The sequence below is a fragment of the Rhineura floridana genome, chromosome 2 (genome assembly GCF_030035675.1).
Source record: "Rhineura floridana isolate rRhiFlo1 chromosome 2, rRhiFlo1.hap2, whole genome shotgun sequence".
Classification (NCBI taxonomy): domain Eukaryota; kingdom Metazoa; phylum Chordata; class Lepidosauria; order Squamata; family Rhineuridae; genus Rhineura; species Rhineura floridana.
Genome location: NC_084481.1, coordinates 94,471,276 through 94,491,559, shown reverse-complemented (window position 1 = coordinate 94,491,559; position 20,284 = coordinate 94,471,276). Strand labels below are relative to the sequence as shown.

Sequence of the window (20,284 nt, the reverse complement as noted above, 5' to 3'; positions counted from 1 at the left end):
TCTTTTTCTACTCCCTTCTGTTTTTCCCAGCATTATTATATTTTCTAATGAATCATGTCTTCTCATTATGTGTCCAAAGTATGATAACCTCAATTTCATCATTTTAGCTTCTAGTGATAGTTCTGGATTAATTTGTTCTAACACCCAATTATTTGTCTTTTTCGCAGTCCATGTTACGCACAAAGCTCTCCTCAACACCACATTTCAAATGAGTTGATTCTTATCCACTTTTTTCACTGTCCAACTTTCACATCCATACATAGAGATCGGAAATACCATGGTCTGAATGATCCTGATGTTAGTGTTCAGTGATACAGCTTTGCATTTGGAGACCTTTTCTAATTCTCTCATAGCTGCCCTCCCCAGTCCTAGCCTTTTTCTGATTTCTTGACTATTGTCTCCATTTTGGTTAATAACTGTGCCAAGGTATTGATAATCCTTGACAAGTTCAATGTCATTGTTGTCAACTTTAAAGTGACATAAATCTTCTGTTGTCATTACTTTAGTCTTCTTGATTTTCAGCTGTAGTCCTGCTTTTGTGCTTTCCTCTTTAACTTTCATCAGCATTCGTTTCAAATCATTACTGGTTTCTGCTAGTAGTATGGTATCGTCTGCATATCTTAAATTATTGATATTTCTGCTTCCAATTTTCACACCTCCTTCATCTTGGTCCAATCCTGCTTTCCGTATATGTTCTGCGTATAGATTAAATAAATAGGGTGATAAAATACACCCGTCTCACACCCTTTCCGATGGGGAACCAATCGGTTTCTCCATATTCTCCTTACAGTAGCATCTTGTGCAGAGTATAGGTTGCGCAAAGCATACAAGTATACAAATAAATTGATTTAAAGCTGCTTCTATTATTTATATTGTCTAACAACTCATTTCTTACAAGTCCATACTTCTAAAGAAGGAAAGGAAACTGTCCAAAGAAGAGGGCTATTCTTCCCATTGAGTCCAATCTTCTGGAAGAAAAAAACCCTATTTTTTCTCCATATCTGGATGATGATACTGTACCACGTGAAGGCAATTGCTTCTCCTCAATGTAATCTCTACACTGCCAGAGATTTCCATAATTACAGAGGACATGTAAACAAACAGTATTCAAAATTACACAATAATTGAAAATTAATTTTAAGCAATTGATCTCTGCAAATTTCTTTTTCTGTTGCTCAATAATCGCCTATACTTGTCTCATTGACTCATATTTGAGTTTTTAAAATCATTTAAAAGGGATAACTACTTACAGTTATGAGAACATGCAACTGTCCTATTTGTCTCACTGTAATAACTTTGCTCCAGTGGTATAACTTAGAAACACACTTGTAAGTGCAATTAGTAGAAATTGTCCTTGCTCAGCCGCTTCAACTGAATAGCAGACCTGCACAATAATGACACCTAGGTGGCCAGTTCTTATTTTGTTTAATATAGAATGACTGTATTTATATATTTATATGTAAGAAAGTTATTGTTGCACGCCTCTCCAATCTCTAAGCAGTGAGATGTCAGGGGTCCCTGCGCTTGCCCTGGGTTTGGTTTCCTTGGGAAGAAGGTCAGTGGAGACTGTGGTGTCTTTATGAAATATGGTTTATTTATTTACACACATTCCAATCTGAGTTTAGGATGGAGGGGTTCAAGGCATCAGCAGTCCAATATCCAGCTTTCAAATCAGTGTTACAGGAGGCATCCTAAAGCCATTGTGCAGCGAGCCAGCGCCTCTGCCTCTTTAAAAGACAAAAGGATCTTCCTGGCTCATTCACCAGTTGCTGGGCACCTGACAGACCCATTAGCAAACTGGCCACGCTATTAGCTTAACAAAAGAAATTAATCTGGCCAGCAGAGCCAGCCCCAAGGCACAGGATTCCAAATCAGAAGCAGGAAGGGGACTCGGGTATCATCCATTCCAACTCCCATACTCATAACGTTGAGCAAGCTGTTTATTAGGCACTTTTTATCCTGCAGCTCAAATTCTTTGGTATCTTTATATATCAAGCCTTTATAAGAATGACTGGATAGAAATTCAAGTACATAGAATTAGATACTGCATATGTTAAATATTTTGCTATTGTGCTCTTGAAGACACACCCTTTTTAACGAAGCTAACTTGAACTGATCTAATTGTTTTAATTGCTCTTTTAACTGTTTTGCTTGCTATGCTTTTTAATGGGAATGCTTTATTGTAAATTTTAATTGTGGATATTTTGAATGTTCTTTTTTTTTTTTTTTTACAATAATTTTTATTCAAATTTTCATAAAACATACAAAACAAAATCATAAAACATTCAAAGACAAAAAACAAAACAAAACAAAAATGATTAAACAAAAAAATAAAATATTGACTTCCCATTTGTCACAGATCAAATCAGTTATAGGTCTACAATATATAACAATCCTGTCTCTTAAATTATATTATAAAATCACTTTCCTCCAGTAGTTATCTTAATTAATCATCAAATCTCATAAACATTACTTTATTCTTTCCACAAAAAGTCAAAGAGAGGTTTCAATTCTTTAAGAAATATATCTATCAATTTTTCTCCAAATAAACATTTCGATTAATCCATCTCATCAAAATCTGTTAGGTCCAATAATTTCAATAGCCATTATTCCATTATCCCTATTAATTTCATCTTCCATCTTCAATAGTCCTGTTAAATCCAGTAATTTCAGTGTCCAATCTTCCATTATCAGTATTCCATAATAATCTTGCTGTCATAGCCATAGTCATATAATAAGAGTCTGATGGGAATTTCCTCTATCCCAAATATTTTCTTGCCATCCATTCTGAATAAGTTGCTGAAGTACTGTTGTAAAGTCATATCTCTGTTCTTCTTTTTTACAAAATGCACTGGCTCATCTCTTGAGAGTTTTTCCATTGTCACATGGCTGCAGTTAATTCCATAGATTTTCACTATATCAAACTCCGTCACGTCATTCCAGTCCAGAAGATTATCCAAGCCATTGATAACTTTATCTCTAATATCTTCATTAATTTCTTCAGAGATAACGTTAAATTCCAAACAGTAGATTTTATTTCTAATATCCATAAACTCCAGATCTTTTTCCAATTCCACATTTGTTCCAATCTCCAGGGCTTGTATCTTCCCTTTATTTTTTCTTTTCTCATCTCTGATCTCATTCTCCTCTCTCACAGGATCCCCTATTTCTTTAAACTCCTGCGTCATTTTGCTCAGTTCAATTTTCAGCTCCTTACTGCCCTGTCGCAGGGTTTGTTTCGTTATCTCAATCTCATCCATTATTTTCTGAAACATAATTACTTCCAGATTCTCAGCCACTTTCTTGATTGCCATTTTTAAAACCACGAAAACAAAGCAAAACAGAAGTAAAGAAGAACCACTTCTTATTTCAGCAACAATTGGGTTAATATTCCAGGCTTGATGACATCACAGTATAAACAGAGCAGCCTGCCTTATCTCTCTATGTTCAAGAATACAAAACAAATTTGGTTCCCAGCATCAAAACAGTTAGTGGCGTCGTGAAGAAGCAGATTCGTCGAAATAAAATACACCAAAAAGAGAATAGTCCCAGACAATATAACATTCCTCGGAATAGAAATCCCTCTTCTGTTTATATCTTTAGGATGCACTTCCAGGACAGCTTTTTGCAACAGAAACAGAGATAAGCTGTTAATTTCGTGAATAACAGAGAAGAGTTATAGCTCACCCAGAAGTACTTCAAAGCCGATCAATCTGGCAAATCTCCTTTTGCTGCAACAATTTAAACCAAGTAAGAAAAATAATAGAAAGAAGGGTGCTTGCCTGTTAGTCGGTTTTCTCTTTGAAGAAAAGATAAACGTATCGCATTAAACAGATAGAGCAAAAGTTTGGAAGTCCGTCCGGCATTGTTGGCTGGACCTTTTCTCATAAATTAATGAAATCCAGTCCTCCCAACAAAAACAGGCTTTTGAGGTTGATCTCTACGTTTCTCCCTGCCCGGGAGAAATTTCATCAGTCAAAAAAAAAAAAAATGTTCTGACTGATTTATATCTGAATAAGCTTCTTTTGAGGCGGGAGCCCGTCTCAAAAGCAGGCACAAGCGAAGTCACCCTTCCCGGAAGTCATATTTTGAATGTTCTGATGGAATTGTTTTACTGAGTATTTTAGTTATGTATATATTTTATAATTGATTTTATACTTGTAAACCATTTAGAAGTCATTTTGGCATGTAAGCAATATATAAATTAATAAGTAATAATTTAAAAAGTTAAAGTGAATTAGGAACTGATACGCTGCTATGTATCCAGAATTTGGCGAGTGTGAAAGTAAAAAAGGTCAGGGCTATTTGAGTTGCATATCTTCCACTCAGGATCATTTTCCTTAAAGAAATCTTGACTTCTTCACTTTAACCTCACTAGGCTATTTTATATGAAAGGGTTTTTTTTAATGTTGAGGCCTCTGATCTCTCTTTCTCCCCCCTTTCCATATGAGGTGAGGACATCTAAACAAGCCAGCTTTCATAGAGAGAGCAAACAGAGCGAGCAAACAGGAGTTTGACAAAGTAGTTTGACGGGAGGTCAAGGGGGAGGTCCCTAAAAAAACCCAAAAAAACCAAATTACTAATTCTCCTTGTACAGCACACTGCATACCAGTGGGACTCTCAAGTTTACCCTGTAGTACGACAGGACAAAGCACAGGCCACTCCAAAACAAGTAGTTAGAAAGAAACGAAAGATAGAAGAGAGTATGAACGGGAAGGATACTCCAGTGGTTGCAACCTGCAAGGTGTGTGCCATGTTTGTTTTCTTGCCTGAAAACAACATGGCATACACGTGCAACAAGTGCAAGCTCGTGGAACTGTTGAAAGAAAAAGTGAGAGGCCTGGAACGGCGGGTGGCCACACTGAGAACTATGAGAAGATGAAGAGCTCTTAGAACGCTGGAACAACAGCAGCAAAGAGAAGTGGAGGAGGAAGAGCAACAGCATGTGGTAGCAGAAGAGGAGACTGCTTTGGAGAGGAACACCGAAGTGGAGGAAACTCCGTGGGAAAGGGTGACAATTGGGAGCAGAAGAGCTAGAAGACACCCTTCACCAGTGGAACTATGGAACCGCTTTCAACCACTCGAGGATGAGACTGGAGGACAGCCAATGGTGGAAGAATTACAGGAGACCCCGTGCGACAAAGAGCAAGAGGCTGAATCTCAGTCAAGCAGGGCCAATGAAACCTCACCCCACAACAACAAGAAGAGAAGAGTACTAGTAGTGGGAGACTCCCTACTGCATGGGATCAAAACCCAAGTATGCAGAGAAGATCCGTGGACTCGCCAGGTATGCTGTCTACCAGGAGGACAGATTAGAGATGTGACGGAAGGGTTGCCATCACTCATCAAGCCCACTGACAGGTATCCCTTTCTCCTCATCCATGTAGGAACAAATGATACTGCCAAATGGAGCTATGAAGAAATCACATCAGACTTTGAAGCTCTGGGAAGGAAACTCAAGGACTTTGGGGCCCAGATAGTTTTTTCATCCATCCTTCCAGTACTTAGAAGAAGAGTAGAAAGGGAAAGAAAAATACTCCATGTGAATGAACGGCTACGAAGGTGATGCCGACGTGAGAGATTTGGATTCTGGGACCACGGGCTGTTTCCTGGAAGATGGATTGCTGGCAAGTGATGGGTTGCATCTCACAAGGACTGGGAAGAATGTGTTTTGCCACAGCATGGAGAAGTTCATCAGGAGGGCTTTAAACTGAATTCTAAGGGGGAGGGAGACGTAAACTTGGTGGTAACAACTGATGAAGGCTTGTGCACTATAACGGGAATAGAGAGATTGACTGTAATAGGGACCAGTGACGGTCCTCAGAAAAAATGCAGTAAGGAAGCCAAGCCATAGATCACATGGTCTTCGATGCCTGTATACTAATGCAAAGAGCATGGGAAACAAGCAGGACGAACTTGAATTCTTAATACAGGAGGGCAATTACGATTTGATAGGTATAACTAAAACTTGGTGGGATGAACTCTTAATACAGGAGGGCAATTAGGACTTGATAGGTATAACTAAAACTTGGTGGGATGACTCCCATGACTGGAATACAGCAATTGAAGGATATAACTTGTTCAAAAAGAACAGAAGGAATAAAAAGGGAGGTGGAGTCTGGCAGAAAGTGACCACACTATACTTGAATTCTTGATTGTAACAGAAGCGAATGCTGAGAGTAGCCATATGCGCTCCCAAAAATGGCATCCATCATCTGTCGGCTGAAGCGGTACAGTCTGTTCTACAACCTCTTTTACCTTTGCGCCTGAGCAGGGCTGAATCGGTGATAGATGCTCCCACAAGAAACCAACTGGGGAGACCTGAATGTTCTTAGAGTAAGGTAGTTACTATCCCATGCAAGTAATGCTCAAGATTCTACAACAAAGGCTCTTACCGTATATGGAGTGAGAAATGCCAGATGTCCAAGTTGGATTCAGTAAGGGAAGAGGCACCAGAGATCATATTGCAAACATACGTTGGATAATGGAACGGAACAAGGAATTTCAGAAGGAAATCACCCGGTGCTTTATAGATTACAGCAAAGTCTTTGATTGTGTATCATGAAAAACTATGGAATGCTTTAAAAGAAATGGGAGTGCACCAGCATCTGATTGTCCTGATGCGCAACCTATACTCTGGACAAGAGACTACTGTAAGGACAGAATATGGAGAAACTGATTGGTTCCCCATTGGAAATGGTGTGAGACAGGGGTGTATTTTATCACCCTACTTTTTTATACGCAGAACATATACGGAAAGCGGGATTGGACCAAAATGAAGGAGGTGTAAAAATTGGAGGAAGAAATATCAATAATTTAAGATACGCAGACGATACCATACTACTAGCAGAAACCAGTAATGATTTGAAACGAATGCTGATGAAAGTTAAAGAGGAAAGCACAAAAGCAGGACTACAGCTGAAAATCAAGAAGACTAAAGTAATGACAACAGAAGATTTATGTCACTTTAAAGTTGACAACAATGACATTGAACTTGTCAAGGATTATCAATACCTTGGCACAGTTATTAACCAAAATGGAGACAATAGTCAAGAAATCAGAACAAGGCTAGGACTGGGGAGGGCAGCTATGAGAGAACTAGAAAAGGTCCTCAAATGCAAAGATGTATCACTGAACACTAAAGTCAGGATTATTCAGACCATGGTATTCCCGATCTTTATGTATGGATATGAAAGTTGGACAGTGAAAAAAGTGGATACGAGAAAAATCAACTCATTTGAAATGTGATGTTGGGGGACAGCTTTGCGCATACCATGGACTGCAAAAAAGACAAATAATTGGGTGTTAGAACAAATTAAACCAGAACTATCACTAGAAGCTAAATGATGAGACTGAGGTTATCATCCTTTGGACACATCATGAGGAGACATGATTCACTAGAAAAGACAATAATGCTGTGGAAAACAGCAGGGAGTAGAAAAAGAGGAAGACCAAACGAGATGGATTGATTCCACAAAGGAAGGCACAGACCTGAACTTAAAAGATCTGAACAGGGTGGTTAACGACAGATACTCTTGGAGGTCACTGATTCAACATCCCTACTCGTGGTTTAAATTTCCCTTTCATTTCTCTAATCTTTTGGAATAGGGCTCTTGTTCTTCCCTTTTTGTTGTCCTCTTCTATTTCTATACAATAACTATTGTAATAGTTCTTTGTCCCTACGTACTAGTCACTGTATTGTTGCATTTAGGGTTCTGGCTGTATTTCTATCTCCTTTTGCTTTTGCTTTCCTTCTCTCTTTAACCATTTTAAGTTTCTTCAGTCATTCATTGAGGTCTTTCTCTCTTTTTAACTAGAGGTGTTGTCTTTTTGCATTCTTCCCTGATAATGTCTCTGACTTCATTCCATAGTTCTTCTGGTTCTCTGTCAACTAAGTTTAAAGCCTCAAATCTGTTCCTTATTTGATCTTTATATTGAATGAATGAATAAATTTATTGCAGTCATAGACCAACTTAAATGTATACATCAGTAAAAAGTGACAATTTACGATAAAAACAACGCAGAACAATTAAACAATTAAAATTTCATTATAACCAGAACTACATCTGTACATAACCCTCAACTTAGCATGGATCTTCTGCAATGGATAGCAGCAGAACAATGGATAGCACCTAGCAACCTTAGCTGTTATCTGTGGAGACTGGTCGGATAGAAGATAGTTTGCATAGAAAGCCTCATTTCTGCTGGGGATGTTTTGTAAGATTGGAATGATTAACTGGAGTCTAAGATCTTGATAGAATAGGCAATGTAGTAGCACATATTCCACCGTTTCTACCACCCCACCACCACAAGGGCATAGTCTCTCATTATAGGTTTTTTTATATATATCTGCCCTCCAGAAGTGCCGAGGGCAAGGTGTTAAACCTGGCCAATGTAAAGGCTCTTCGGAATTTAGGTATAGTCACAGTGTTTAAGTAAGGGGCAGGTAAGAATGGTCTTGCATTGTATCTAAATTTGGTGACACATCAGATGGCCTTGAAAATCAACATCCCAGATCCGTTGGAGAATGTTCTCTTTGGCTTTTGCATGTCCCAGATTAAGAACCATGGGCATGGAGAACCCTAGCCTTAGTAATTTGGCATTTATCAAAGGAGGAATACTTCTCATAGGTACTAACTTGTGCACCATACAGCAGCTGTGGAATGACTTTTGTCACAAAAACTTGTATGGCTGCGGGAAGATATTGACCTCCTCTCTTAAAATAGAAGGAAAGAAGTGCCTTCGTAGTTCTTTGTGCATTGGCAATAGCAGCTTTTACTTGAGGCCGCCAGGCTCCCGTTGAATGAAAGGTCAGTCCCAAATATCTAAAGGAGCCTACTTGGTCAATTGGATACTCATTTATCCGCCAGCGATGTCTTGGTCTTTTATTAGTAAAGACCAAAATGTTCATCTTATCATAATTGATTGACAGAGATTCAGTTCTACATTTTGCAAGTGCGGTCAGTAAGCGCTTTAAGCCAATACACGACAGCAATAAAAGGGCTATGTCATCTGCATACATAAGAATAGACAGGGGACTCTCAGATAGTCTAGGTGGATGTGAACATATTGGCAGCAAACTATCAACCAGTGAATTAATATAAAGGTTAAACAGGAGAGGAGCTAGAATACATCCCTGCTTAACCCCGTTGAAAGTGGGGATAGGCCTAGTTAGATGCCCTACGTTGTTACATCTAATATGTAAAAAGGTGTTCGCATATAGGCCACGTATTAGAGACAGGAGGTGCTTATCGATATTGGTGGCCTCTAATCTCTCCCATAGCCTTTCTCTAGAGATTGAATCAAAAGCTGTCTTAAAATCAATAAAAGCCGCGTAGAGGGCTCTACCAGGATTGGCTGTATATTTATTTACCAAATGATGTAGGACAAAAGCATGGTCTATGGTGGAGCATTCATCTCTAAAACCGCCTGTTCATCTGCTAAGATATTTTCTTGTTCAGTTCAGTCTTTCAGCTTCTCATACAGGTGGCTAGCGTATAATTTACTAACAATGTTTAAAAATCTGATAGGCATAATTAGAGGGATCATATCTAGAACCTTTTTTGTAGATGGGAATAATTATCGCAAGGCCCCAATCTTTTGGGATCTGAATAGAATGGTCTATATACGTAAACAGAGCCGCTAATAGCAGGGCCCACCAGTCTACATTTGATTTAAAAGCCTCAGCCGGGATATTATCCGCCCCAGGGGCTTTATTCAATTTCATTTTGGCTATAAGATTAGAAATTTCCTTAGCAGATACTGGTGGCTGATCCGGCAGGTTGTTCATATCAGATTTAGGCGGAAATTGATATCGCTGGTCTCTTGCATAAATTTTAGTGAAATACTTCTCCCAGGTATTGGGTGTGATATAACAGTCCAAGTTAGAAGGGACTTTTGGCCATCCCTGCGCAACCATCCTCCAGAATAAGGTGGAATCCTTTAATCTGGAGGCTTTTAACAGATGTTGCCAAGTTTCTTTTAATGCTAGCTTCTTTTTCAGGGCAATTAGGTGTTTATATCGTTTCCTCGACTCAAGGTATTCTGAAAGTAGGGCTTGTGAGTTATTGGTTTTATAAGCATCGTATGATGCTGTTAGTTGTTTTTTTTGCCTTGACGAATTCGTAGTCAAACCAAGATTTAGATTTAAATACAATATTCAGCGGTTTATTCTTGGGTTTAGGAAGCAGGACATTTTGTAAAACTATAATCAGTTGTTGGAAGGACCGAAGAGCCATTGTTGCTGAGGGCGCTGTAAGCAGCGCTGCCCCTAGGCACCGGGAAGGGGGGCAGTTGCCCCGGCCCGCGCTTGGCAATGAGAAGCTGGGCTGCAGGGTTTTTTTCTTTTAAGGCATGAAGTCTCGCCAGCTGCTTCCCACTCTTGGGGAATCTCCTGCTCTTTGGCTGCATGCCTGAGCGGTTTTTCCCCTCCACTCATCAGCTGTGAAGCGGGTGTTTGTGAAGCTTTTAGGCGGGAAGTTTGAATTCCCTGCCTGAATGTGGGGTAGGGTTGCCATATTGCCCAGTTAGCCGGGTTTTACCCGGATTCTTTGCATGCCACCCAGCGCCTGTTTAGCCCCTTAGGTGGCCCGGATTCTCACCTTTAATTTAAAAAAAAAAAACTAAGTTTCTAGGTGGTCCGGTTCTCCAGATATACATAAAAACGCCAGCCCCCCTGTTAAATATTTTTTTCACTACTGTATAGCACTTCGTAGCTTTAACCCCGCCCGTTCAGGATTTCAGCCAATCAGTGAAGTGTTTGTTTGGTGGCAGTGTCTGCAAAACCTCATTGCAAAGCCAGAAAATGGTGGTTTCCCTTCCTGTTTATCTGAAAATCTCATAAATTGGGTAAGTATATACATTTCAGTTTTTTCCCCTCTTGTGTGTACGAGTCAGAACCTGGGCAGTGTTTTGAAAACCTTCCCAATACTTGCTTTTGTGAGGGTAAAAGCGTTGCTAATATGTCCAGAGTAAATCCCATTGAATTCAATAGGACTTACTCTTGAGTAGACATGGTTATGAATGTGCTGAAAATCAATAAGACTTTGTGTTTGTGTGTTCTCTTTCTGTGTCCACCCCCCCCCTCCAGTCCTATTTTAAAGCAAGTAGGCAGGGCTTACTTAGGTATTACAGTTTTTAGTCTGTAGGAAACTAATACTGACTTTTTAAAAACTAATACTGATTTTTCTGCAATGACCAACTGGTTTGACAATAAACTATTATATGGGCTGTATGTATTTATACATCTGCAGTGTGTGTGTTTGTAGTCTTCCCAACAACCCTGTGAGGTAGGGTTGGAAACCAAGGCAGCTCACAACAAGAAATAAATCCAATAACCATAAACACAAGTATAAACAGTTGCAAAACAACGTAAAGTGGCATGATTCAGAATTTTATGAATGAAGTTACTTATCACTTGAGGTTGCAGTTCTGTCCCTGTTTGAGTAAGCCCCACTGAATACGCTGGGACTTGCTTCTGAATAAATAAACCTAGGATTGCACTATAAATATCTTTACAGTTTGTGTAAATAATAAATATATTTGATAGTCATGCGTATATAAATATTTCTTCATTTATCCTATTTTTGGTTAGGAATCCTGACTTGTTGTGAGATGCTTAGTTAGGTATCTTGTTGTGGTTGGTATGGTATTACATTTAGGAAAGTGTTACTGCCTTTTGTGTTGTTTTTTTCCTATTTGCATTTCACTTATCTTTAACCTCACTCCGTTACAGCCATAGAAGCAACAGCAAGCATATGCAAGATAATTAACTCCCATTAGTGATAAGAGCAAGAATTTATAATTATTATTTTAATTAAAACAAGAGGCTTATCAATACTTTGAAGAGGACCAGATATTTATTTTCTTTCTGAGCCCAGGACTGGGTCTTTCATGATGCCTGGTGGGGGGGGGGAGCAGGAGAGTAGTCGATAAAACAGACATCCTGGCATTGGTAATCTAATTAGCAAAGTATGTGTGGGGTTGTTGCACACTTCCAGGCTGTTTCATTTTGAGTATGGAGGTGGAACCTGTGTAGATGTGATTGATCAAAGGGAGAAGAAATTTTGAGTTAAGCAAAGCTCTGCTTTTATAAAACCTAAGAAACATACAGATACTTTGAATGTCTGAGTGCCTGCACCAGTGGAATACTGGAGGAACTTGTAAAACTTGCTGCAACAGTATTTAGAACTGAGCATGTGGCGTGAAAGACTCCTTTTCCTAACATTTTGGCTTGTTTTTCTCCACCCACCACATCTCTGAAATATATTGTATATGTAATGGTTAACCATACTGCTGCCCTGACTTACTTTATGTTTGTTGCTATTTTGTGTTTTTATTATGTTTTTATATTGATTGTGTATTTTTATTGTTTTTATTATATTTGTAAGCTGTCCTGACCTCTGTTTTTAACAGCAGAAGGGCAGGATATAAATCCTCTTAATCAATCAATCAATATTCCATATGGTTGGAAACTAGAGTATAGGCATTTAAGGCTGAAAATGTTAAGTTTTTTTTAAAAAAGATTTCTCACATCTTTCCCCAGTTTTTGGTGGTAATTCCTAGGCACAAAAACAAAACAGCTGGACAATCCAAATATTAATATACAAATATTTGCATAATATGCAAATAATATGCATAATATGCAAATTAGTCTATCCAGATTTGTGGAACTGGAATATGGCAACCCTAATGTGGGGGGCCCCCAACTATGCTTTTGTCCCAGGCCCCGCACAGGCTAAGGGTGGGCCTGGCTGTAAGTATATGTTTTCGGGGAGAAAGGCACCCCCAGGAATTTAATGTATCTTTTAAATCATTTTCTACACTGGGCAATCACTTGATACGAGATGGGTGTATTTCCAATTCTGCGTCTATAATCGGTTCTTGATCCGCGTAAATGGTTCAAATTACTCGATGTATCACCGACACGGGGCAAGAAGATGGCGCAAAAAAAGATTTCTCAACCAGAACAAATACAGAATGTTAATAACAAAGTTACACAAGAACCTTTGGAGGCTTCTCCCCGTCGATCATACTACAGAACCAGATCCTTGATCTTTATATTTTTCTGGGATGTTATTTAAATTGTATTTTGGCATTATGATTGCTTTGCTGTTGTTCTTTAGCTTTTAATTTTGTTTTTATTGCTTCTTTTATTTCTTATATAGTATTTTATAGTATTACAATTTGCACTCCATAGAAATCAAATTGTAATACAACGAAATGCAATATAGGAAGTAAAAAACGCAATAAAAATACAATTAAAAAACTGTATAAATATTTAAGGCAGACATACCGCGCGACTTGTATGAAGTTCATGGACCACTGTTTGGGAACCCCGGTCTACACTAGCTAGCAAGGGGTCTCCAGGGTTTTCAGGCAGGGAGTCTCCCAGTCACAGCCCTACCTGGAGATGCCGGGGATTGAACCAGGGACCTCCTGCAGGCAACACAGCTGCTCTACCACTGAGTTCAGACCCTTCCCCAAAGATTGGAGGGAGAGGTGCTATTTTTGGGGCCCGCACGTCCGGAGGCTCAGACGCAAGAGGGTGAGACAACAATGATGGGGGGGGAGGCAAGAGGGGACTCTCGTCGCAGATATAGGCCCTGGTGCAATGGATCCAACTGAACCCTTAAAAAGCGGACTTGGAAATGGGAACACTTCCCCCCCCAAAAGCCCAAAAACCTAATAAGTGACGCAAATTAGTACCCAGAGTCTCCTCCTTCAAGCAATGGCATATACCACTGCCACTCCGCGCTTACGGACCAATTAACAGTAAGTCCCACCCCGAACCTGTCTAACTCTGGCGTGGTTGGTTGCTAGGATACCGTGTTCCCCTCTGGTAGGGAGTAAGAGAAAGGGTTTGGGGCGTCAAGGGAAGAGCGAGCCCGTGACCGCTGAAGGGAGAGGTAGGCGAGTGTCACATGTACAGGCAGCAAGTCCTGCCGCTATCATCTGGCTGCTGGGCCTGTATCCTTCCTGCCGCCTTCTGAGATTTGGCGAGTGTTATTCGCTCAGGCTCGTTAACGAACAGCGAGTGACTCCCGTTGACGGTTATGAAAAGCCGGCGCGCGCGCTTGTCTTTTGTACGGCTGTGGGTGTTTTGTTGTGAGTGACCAAAGTGGTGTCGCCATAGAAGCCTTTCAGCCCTATATGGGTCGAAGTCGACGAGGTCAGAAGAAGGGGTTGCTTTTAGGTGGAATATATATAGTTTCATTCGGGAAAGGAATTGGCCATAAAGTACAGATCACATTTTTAAAAGTCTGTTTTAAAGTCCCTTCCTTCGCTTTGCCCTTTCCCCATTTTCACCAATATCCCCGTCCTTCCTTTGTCACAACTACAAGCGTCCCTCCTACCCACCCACACAATGTCTGACTTACTGGAGTCCATGGGTGGACTGGAGACTGACAGAATAATCAGCCTTTGGGATTCTTGACAAGTTGAAGACAAGGCTACTGTATAGGCTTCCTTTTTAATAGCACTTTTATCTGGTTTTCTGTAGAAGGCATCAGATAGCCACTGTGCTCAGCAACATGTGTCCGGCAGACCCAGCATCTGAGGGTCAGGTCAGTGCAAAATTCAATCCAAATGTGTAGGGGAGTGGAGGGGGGAAGTCACTCTGAGTCTCTATGATCATAGTTCTGTACTGGTGGGATAGCAGAAGATTTAGGACCTCTCTGGGGACAAAGGATGAAATTTCATCTCTTTTTAGTAGAGAATAAGGTGAACAAGAGAACCATAGTGCTGTGATTGCAAAACTGTTTCGAGATAATGTACACCCAGAGATCTTCCATTTCATCACAACATTGTCACTTGGTGCTTATTTTCCATTGTGGCACAGTGTCAGACTAGGACCTGTGAGATCAGGGTTCAAATCCCAGCACACCCATGAAATTCCCTGGATGACCTTGGGCCAGTCACTATCGCAGCTTAACCTACTTTACAGGGTTGTTGTGAGGATAAACTGGAGAGGTGAAAAACATGTGCTCTGCCTTGAGCTCCTTGGAGCAAAGGTGGGATAAATGTACTTAAAAAATAATAGCAGTAAATGCTGTGGCTTTAGTAAATGAGACTCATAGTGGTTTTCTCTTGCTCAGACATTTTTCCTTCATCAGCAGCTTAAAGAGCCCTATGAAAGATTCATATATCGGCATCTCCAATACTACGGTTATTTCAAAGGTAAGAACACGGCTCCCAGTCTGATGGAATTGTTTTATTCTATTAGGTACTATAATATTGATTGTTTTAACATGTTTGCATATATTTGTATTTCATATATTTGTTAATGTTTCTAAATGTTTTTAATTTGTATTGTTTTGCTACTTATTGCCGTGGGCTTGTTTGAGAGGAAACGTGGGATAGAAATGTGATCATAAATAAAATAAATGGTTCTGATTTTGTCACAGGGTTTTCTGGACTTACAGTACCTCTATCACTTCATTTTATCTTTAGAGCATTCAGGAATAATTGTAGTTGTATGAAAGAAATAGTGTCTATCCTCTAGTCAACTTTTTAAAAAACTGAGGAAATGTTGCTGGGGAAAAGAGCAGTATTAAACTTGTAATTTAGTACTACAGAATATAAAACACAAAAGTCATCCCTCCTTTTCTCAGAAGGGTAGCCATTTTAGGCTGCAATCCTAACCCTATTTATCTGGAAGTAAGCCCCGCTGAACTCAATAAGACATGAATAGACATGGTTAGGCTTGTGCTGTAAGTCTGTTGTAGCAAAAGCAACAAAGAATCTTGCATTTTGCCTAAAGACTAATAAACTTACTATGGCATAAGCTTTCCTGCACCATAGTTCACTTCATCAGATGCATGATGTGCAATCCTAAACTGACAAATTTATATACACATGTTGTGTGTGCATGTTTGCATAAAAGAGTGAGTTCAGAGGGAAATGAAATTTTTAAAAAAACAGTGAAAAATTTGGCATTAGTATGCTAATTAATGTTGGTCATCTGATTAAAAAAGAAAAAGTTCTTCAGGCTACAGGTGACAGACTGAATTGCCTGATAATTGGTAATTCAGTTGCCCGCTAGAGTTTTCCTCCGGAGCTCTTTTGTCCAGTATGGCCATCTAAAGGTCAGTTACAGAAAGTTCCTCAGCAGGGGTGGGGAACCTCAGACCTAGAGGACTGCCCTATCAGGCCTTTGAGACTCTCCCTAGGCCACACCCCTCTTCACAGGCCATGCCCTTACTGAGCCTGCCCTGCAACCTCCTCAAGTGCTTTTGCTTGGCTGGAATGTGTTCTTGAACTGTGATAATATTGCTTGCTTAGATTCAGGGTGAAGATTTTCAATATTATACTTCATGCATCTGATGAAAAAATGGACTATGGTCCATGAAAGCTTATGCTATAATAAGTTTTAGGCTGTAGTCCAATACATGTTTACTCAGAAGTAAGCTCCATTGGGTTCAATAGGGCTTATTCCCAGGGAAGTATGCACTGGATTGCAGCTTTAGTCTTTAAGGTGCCACAATACTCTTTGTTGTCTTTTCTTCCTTATGCCTAAGTTCTAACCATCCTGAAGCAAGTCTTACTGATTTCAATGCAGTTTACTTCCAAGTATGTGTATATTAATTGCTTTGTCTGCCTAATGCCTGTTATTTTGGACCTGTGTTTATGGGTGCAATTCTATACCCACTTAGCTGAGAAAAAGCCTCATTGGATTCAGTGGGACCTGAATATACTTATAAAAGATTGCAATGTAAATTGACATAGTCTCTCCTTATCATGTACATGACGCTGATAACTATGCATACAAGCCATGCACCTGGCATATGAAAAGGTGGCCCTTGTAATATGTTAGTTTTAACTTTTTATTTATTTAATTTTTTAGCATCACTATAGTAGGTCTCTACAATAATTATCACAGAGCTTGGAAAAGTTACTTTTTTTGAACTACAACTCCCATCAGCCCAATCCAGTGGCCATGCTGGCTGAGGCTGATGGGAGTTGTAGTTCAAAAAAGTAAGTTTTCCAAGCTCTGAATTATCAGACCAGTAATAGACTTTGCCTGTATTTATCTGGGCTAGTAAATGGTTCATGCAGTTAAGTTTCTAAAGTAATAGAATTTTTTTTTTCTTAGATGAGGAAAATGCTCCTCAGAACCCCATTTTGCCTCTTGAAAGCTGGAAGAAAAGTTCTTGTCCTGTGTTCAAGCCAGGCAACTTCCACAAGAGAGGTAGATCAAAACATAATTCAAACAAGAGCCTACTCTGTAAGTAAGCTATGAGCTGGATGTGAGAAATCTGTTGATTTGGTGAGACTGAAATGCATGATTGAACCCTCATCATTGCATGCTTCCTGCAAATAAATAAACAGCACTTTTTCCTTTTCCTTTTCAGGTTCACTTACGATGGAAGCAGCACTTCTTAAAAGCAAACAACTTTTGCTTGACCATCCAGAGGGCCCTGGTGTTCTGCGCTTGCGAGAACCTCGGAATCTTTTTTCTCTTCCCAATGATACAGATTCACTCTTGGCCCCACTCTGGCCAATAGAGTGTGAAGTAATCAATGATTATATCCACCACATTGGTAATCTGAGCCTTGGATTGAAATTAGTGTTTTGCATGGATAATAATGTTTTGCTGTAAAGCTTACTGGCTGTACAGAGACCATGACTGAAGACTTCCTTTTCACTAGCACAAATCCATAGAGCTCACTCCAAAAAGAACACTGCAAGTTTAAGATCCTCTTGGGCAGCTATTCAGAATGTGAATATGTGATATTTAGTCACTTTTCGTAGTACTTCCATACTAACCCCTCCCCCCAAAAAAAACATTCTTCCAGTTTACAGTCAGCTCCATGGAGATGGGGTTTCCAATTTGTTGTTTACTGTGGGTTAAATTACCATTATGGCTACAGGATTTAATTAAGACCATTTCTCACATTCCCTTGGTCTAGCAGGAAATCAGTAGTTTATGTCAGGAAAATATGTAAAATGTGAACATTGGTATCAGTGTATTTGAGAAGCCAAATACGTTGTTTTTCATCATCAGTCTATACATTGAGTGCCTCATAACTTGGTGTCATCTGCAGATTTTATCATCTTACTCCTGTTACCATGATCTCTAATGAAGATGTATATTTAAAAAGTCCTAAGAGACTGATCTGTTAGAATCTCCATTGATTATTCCTCTCCCACTTGAAAGGACAAGGCCACCCATATGTTATTCCCATGATTTTACTATGACATTAGGTGAAGCACTCTCCTTTGCAGAACAGCTTGAATTCAAGCTGGGCTGTAAAGGAAAAATGTTCCTTTGCAGAGCAGCTGTGGTTTGGGGAAAATATAGGCCAAATTAGGACCTCTATTGGGCCTAATTTGGTCTGCATGGTGGAGGTTCTCCACTGTTCTTGTCCATGTTACAGTACATACAGCTTTTCCAGTTTAAGTAAAACATTTGCATTCCCCTTATTGATTTGTAAACCTTGTCATATTACAGTTTGGAGTGGAATTGAAATTGTAAGTAGAATCCACTAAGAGTAAGAATCTAGAGAATAAAGGACAATATTTCTGTTCTTATTGAATGTCTTAGTTTTTTCTGAAAGTACAAATAAGGCCTCAGTGAAAATAAATATGTCATTGTGTATTTTGTTAGAGTGGGTTCCCCCTGAACCTGAACCTTTCTATCAGCCAACAGGAAATGAAATGGCACCAGATGTAAAGGGAGAGAATTATGGAACTGTTGTTTATTTCATAGATCCAGGTATTTGCATACTTAGGCTGACAATAAACTGCAATAAAAGATATGTTATATATAGCGTTAATTCTAGAAAACAACACAGGCTTGCAAAATGTAAACTCCAAGACTAATCTTAAAGTCTGATTTTTAAAACATCCTAAAATCATTATAAATAGTGAACAATTTAACCCCTAAATAAAGTAGCTGCATCAAATTTGTAAAATTTCTAACAATCCTCCTAGCTTGGACCCTATTGCTTAAGCATATCTAAAGTATTAAAAATCAAAGTGCTGCTCAGTTTAAAATTCCCTTGTCAATGACTTCCTTGGTTTGTACATTTTGTTAAACCATTCTTAAATGGTTTACTGAATAAAACACACTTAAGGCAAAGAACATTCTGCAGATGATCAAAACAACTATAGTTTGCTTTGTCATACTCTGCCCTACTTACCACCCTGGGCTGCCTCTGCACCTTATATCATTTAAGTCTTTGCTATGCCCAGCTGCTTGATGGTCTTTTGAAATTGTCATCAAACAGCCATTCTCCCCTTACATTCCCCAAAGAAAGGAACATCCATACTCTTTTGTAGCTTGTAGTGTTTTAACCCTTTTCTTTTATTTCTCTGCTATGCAATCAACACTTTTAATTTCTTTTTCTTCCCCAACTGACAAACCAGTTGTTACTTTTAATTTGAGTTTAGTAAAATGGAAATGGACTGCCTTCAAGTCGACCCCGACTTATGGTGACCCTATTAATAGGGTGTTCATGGTAAGTGGTATTCAGTGGGAATTTACCATTGCCTCCCTCTGAGGCTAGTCCTCCCCAGCTGGCTAAGCATCACATATATTGGAGCCTCCCCCTTCTGCTGCTTTTACTAATGCACATTTAAGTAGTTTTATCTGTCACTTGTAATGACTGTCAGGAACAGAACCTCATTTTGAATCCTCCCTTTACTTGACACCTGCTCATTTGCTTCTGTATTTTATTTCTGTGCCTTGATCTCAAAGCATTAAGTTCCTGCTGCTGTGAGCTCTACTTGAGAAACTGTATTTTTTTCAAAACAGCATTTCACTACCACCTCTCCATGCCTTTACAATGCATACATATAGCCCTTAATGTTTCTATTTCTGTGTGATAAAATGCAAGCCTTTTCCAGCTGTGCAAGTTTGCCTGTAAAATCCCAGCTTTTTTCAGATATGGAACCCTGCAGCAATGTGAACACCTACCTGTGTGAACACCCCACCTTAACAGCACAAATTTAACATACTCAGGAGGTCATTTGCAAGAATTTTACTTGAAAATCAGATAAAGCAGATGCAACTTTAAAAATCCATCTATTTTTACCATTTTATTGATAAATGATTTCTAACTTTTGAATATTTTCAAACAACTTTACATATCATACTGTTGCACTGCTATTAATAGATAGCTAGCAGTGTGAATGAGTGAGGTAGCAATGCAACTTTTTTGGCAGTGCAACAGTTTGCACACACTGCCTTATAGCCCTGGCTTGATTGTTAGGCAGTATAGGCAAAAGCACTTGTGGGACTACAGTGTTTTAGTTTTTTTTGCCTAGTTCTTAAAAAATAGCA

The 20,284-nt window shown here is 39.3% G+C and overlaps 1 protein-coding gene across 16 annotated transcripts in view; it reads left to right on the top strand.

Annotated features, from left to right (window-relative positions):
• The first annotated feature begins 10,762 nt into the window (after positions 1-10,762).
• The window catches only part of AGBL2 (AGBL carboxypeptidase 2), a 57,707-nt gene continuing 48,185 nt past the window's right edge, over positions 10,763-20,284 (top strand). For 3 of the 16 annotated variants that reach the window (XM_061609459.1, XM_061609457.1, XM_061609443.1), the window contains exons 1-6: positions 10,763-10,848; positions 14,501-14,564; positions 15,096-15,177; positions 17,093-17,224; positions 17,352-17,540; positions 18,608-18,715. In XM_061609459.1, coding sequence (XP_061465443.1) covers positions 14,532-14,564; positions 15,096-15,177; positions 17,093-17,224; positions 17,352-17,540; positions 18,608-18,715 — 544 coding nt within the window. In that variant the 5' untranslated portion in view covers positions 10,763-10,848; positions 14,501-14,531. The other 13 variants (XM_061609453.1, XM_061609449.1, XM_061609455.1 and 10 more) reach the window with 13 other exon arrangements.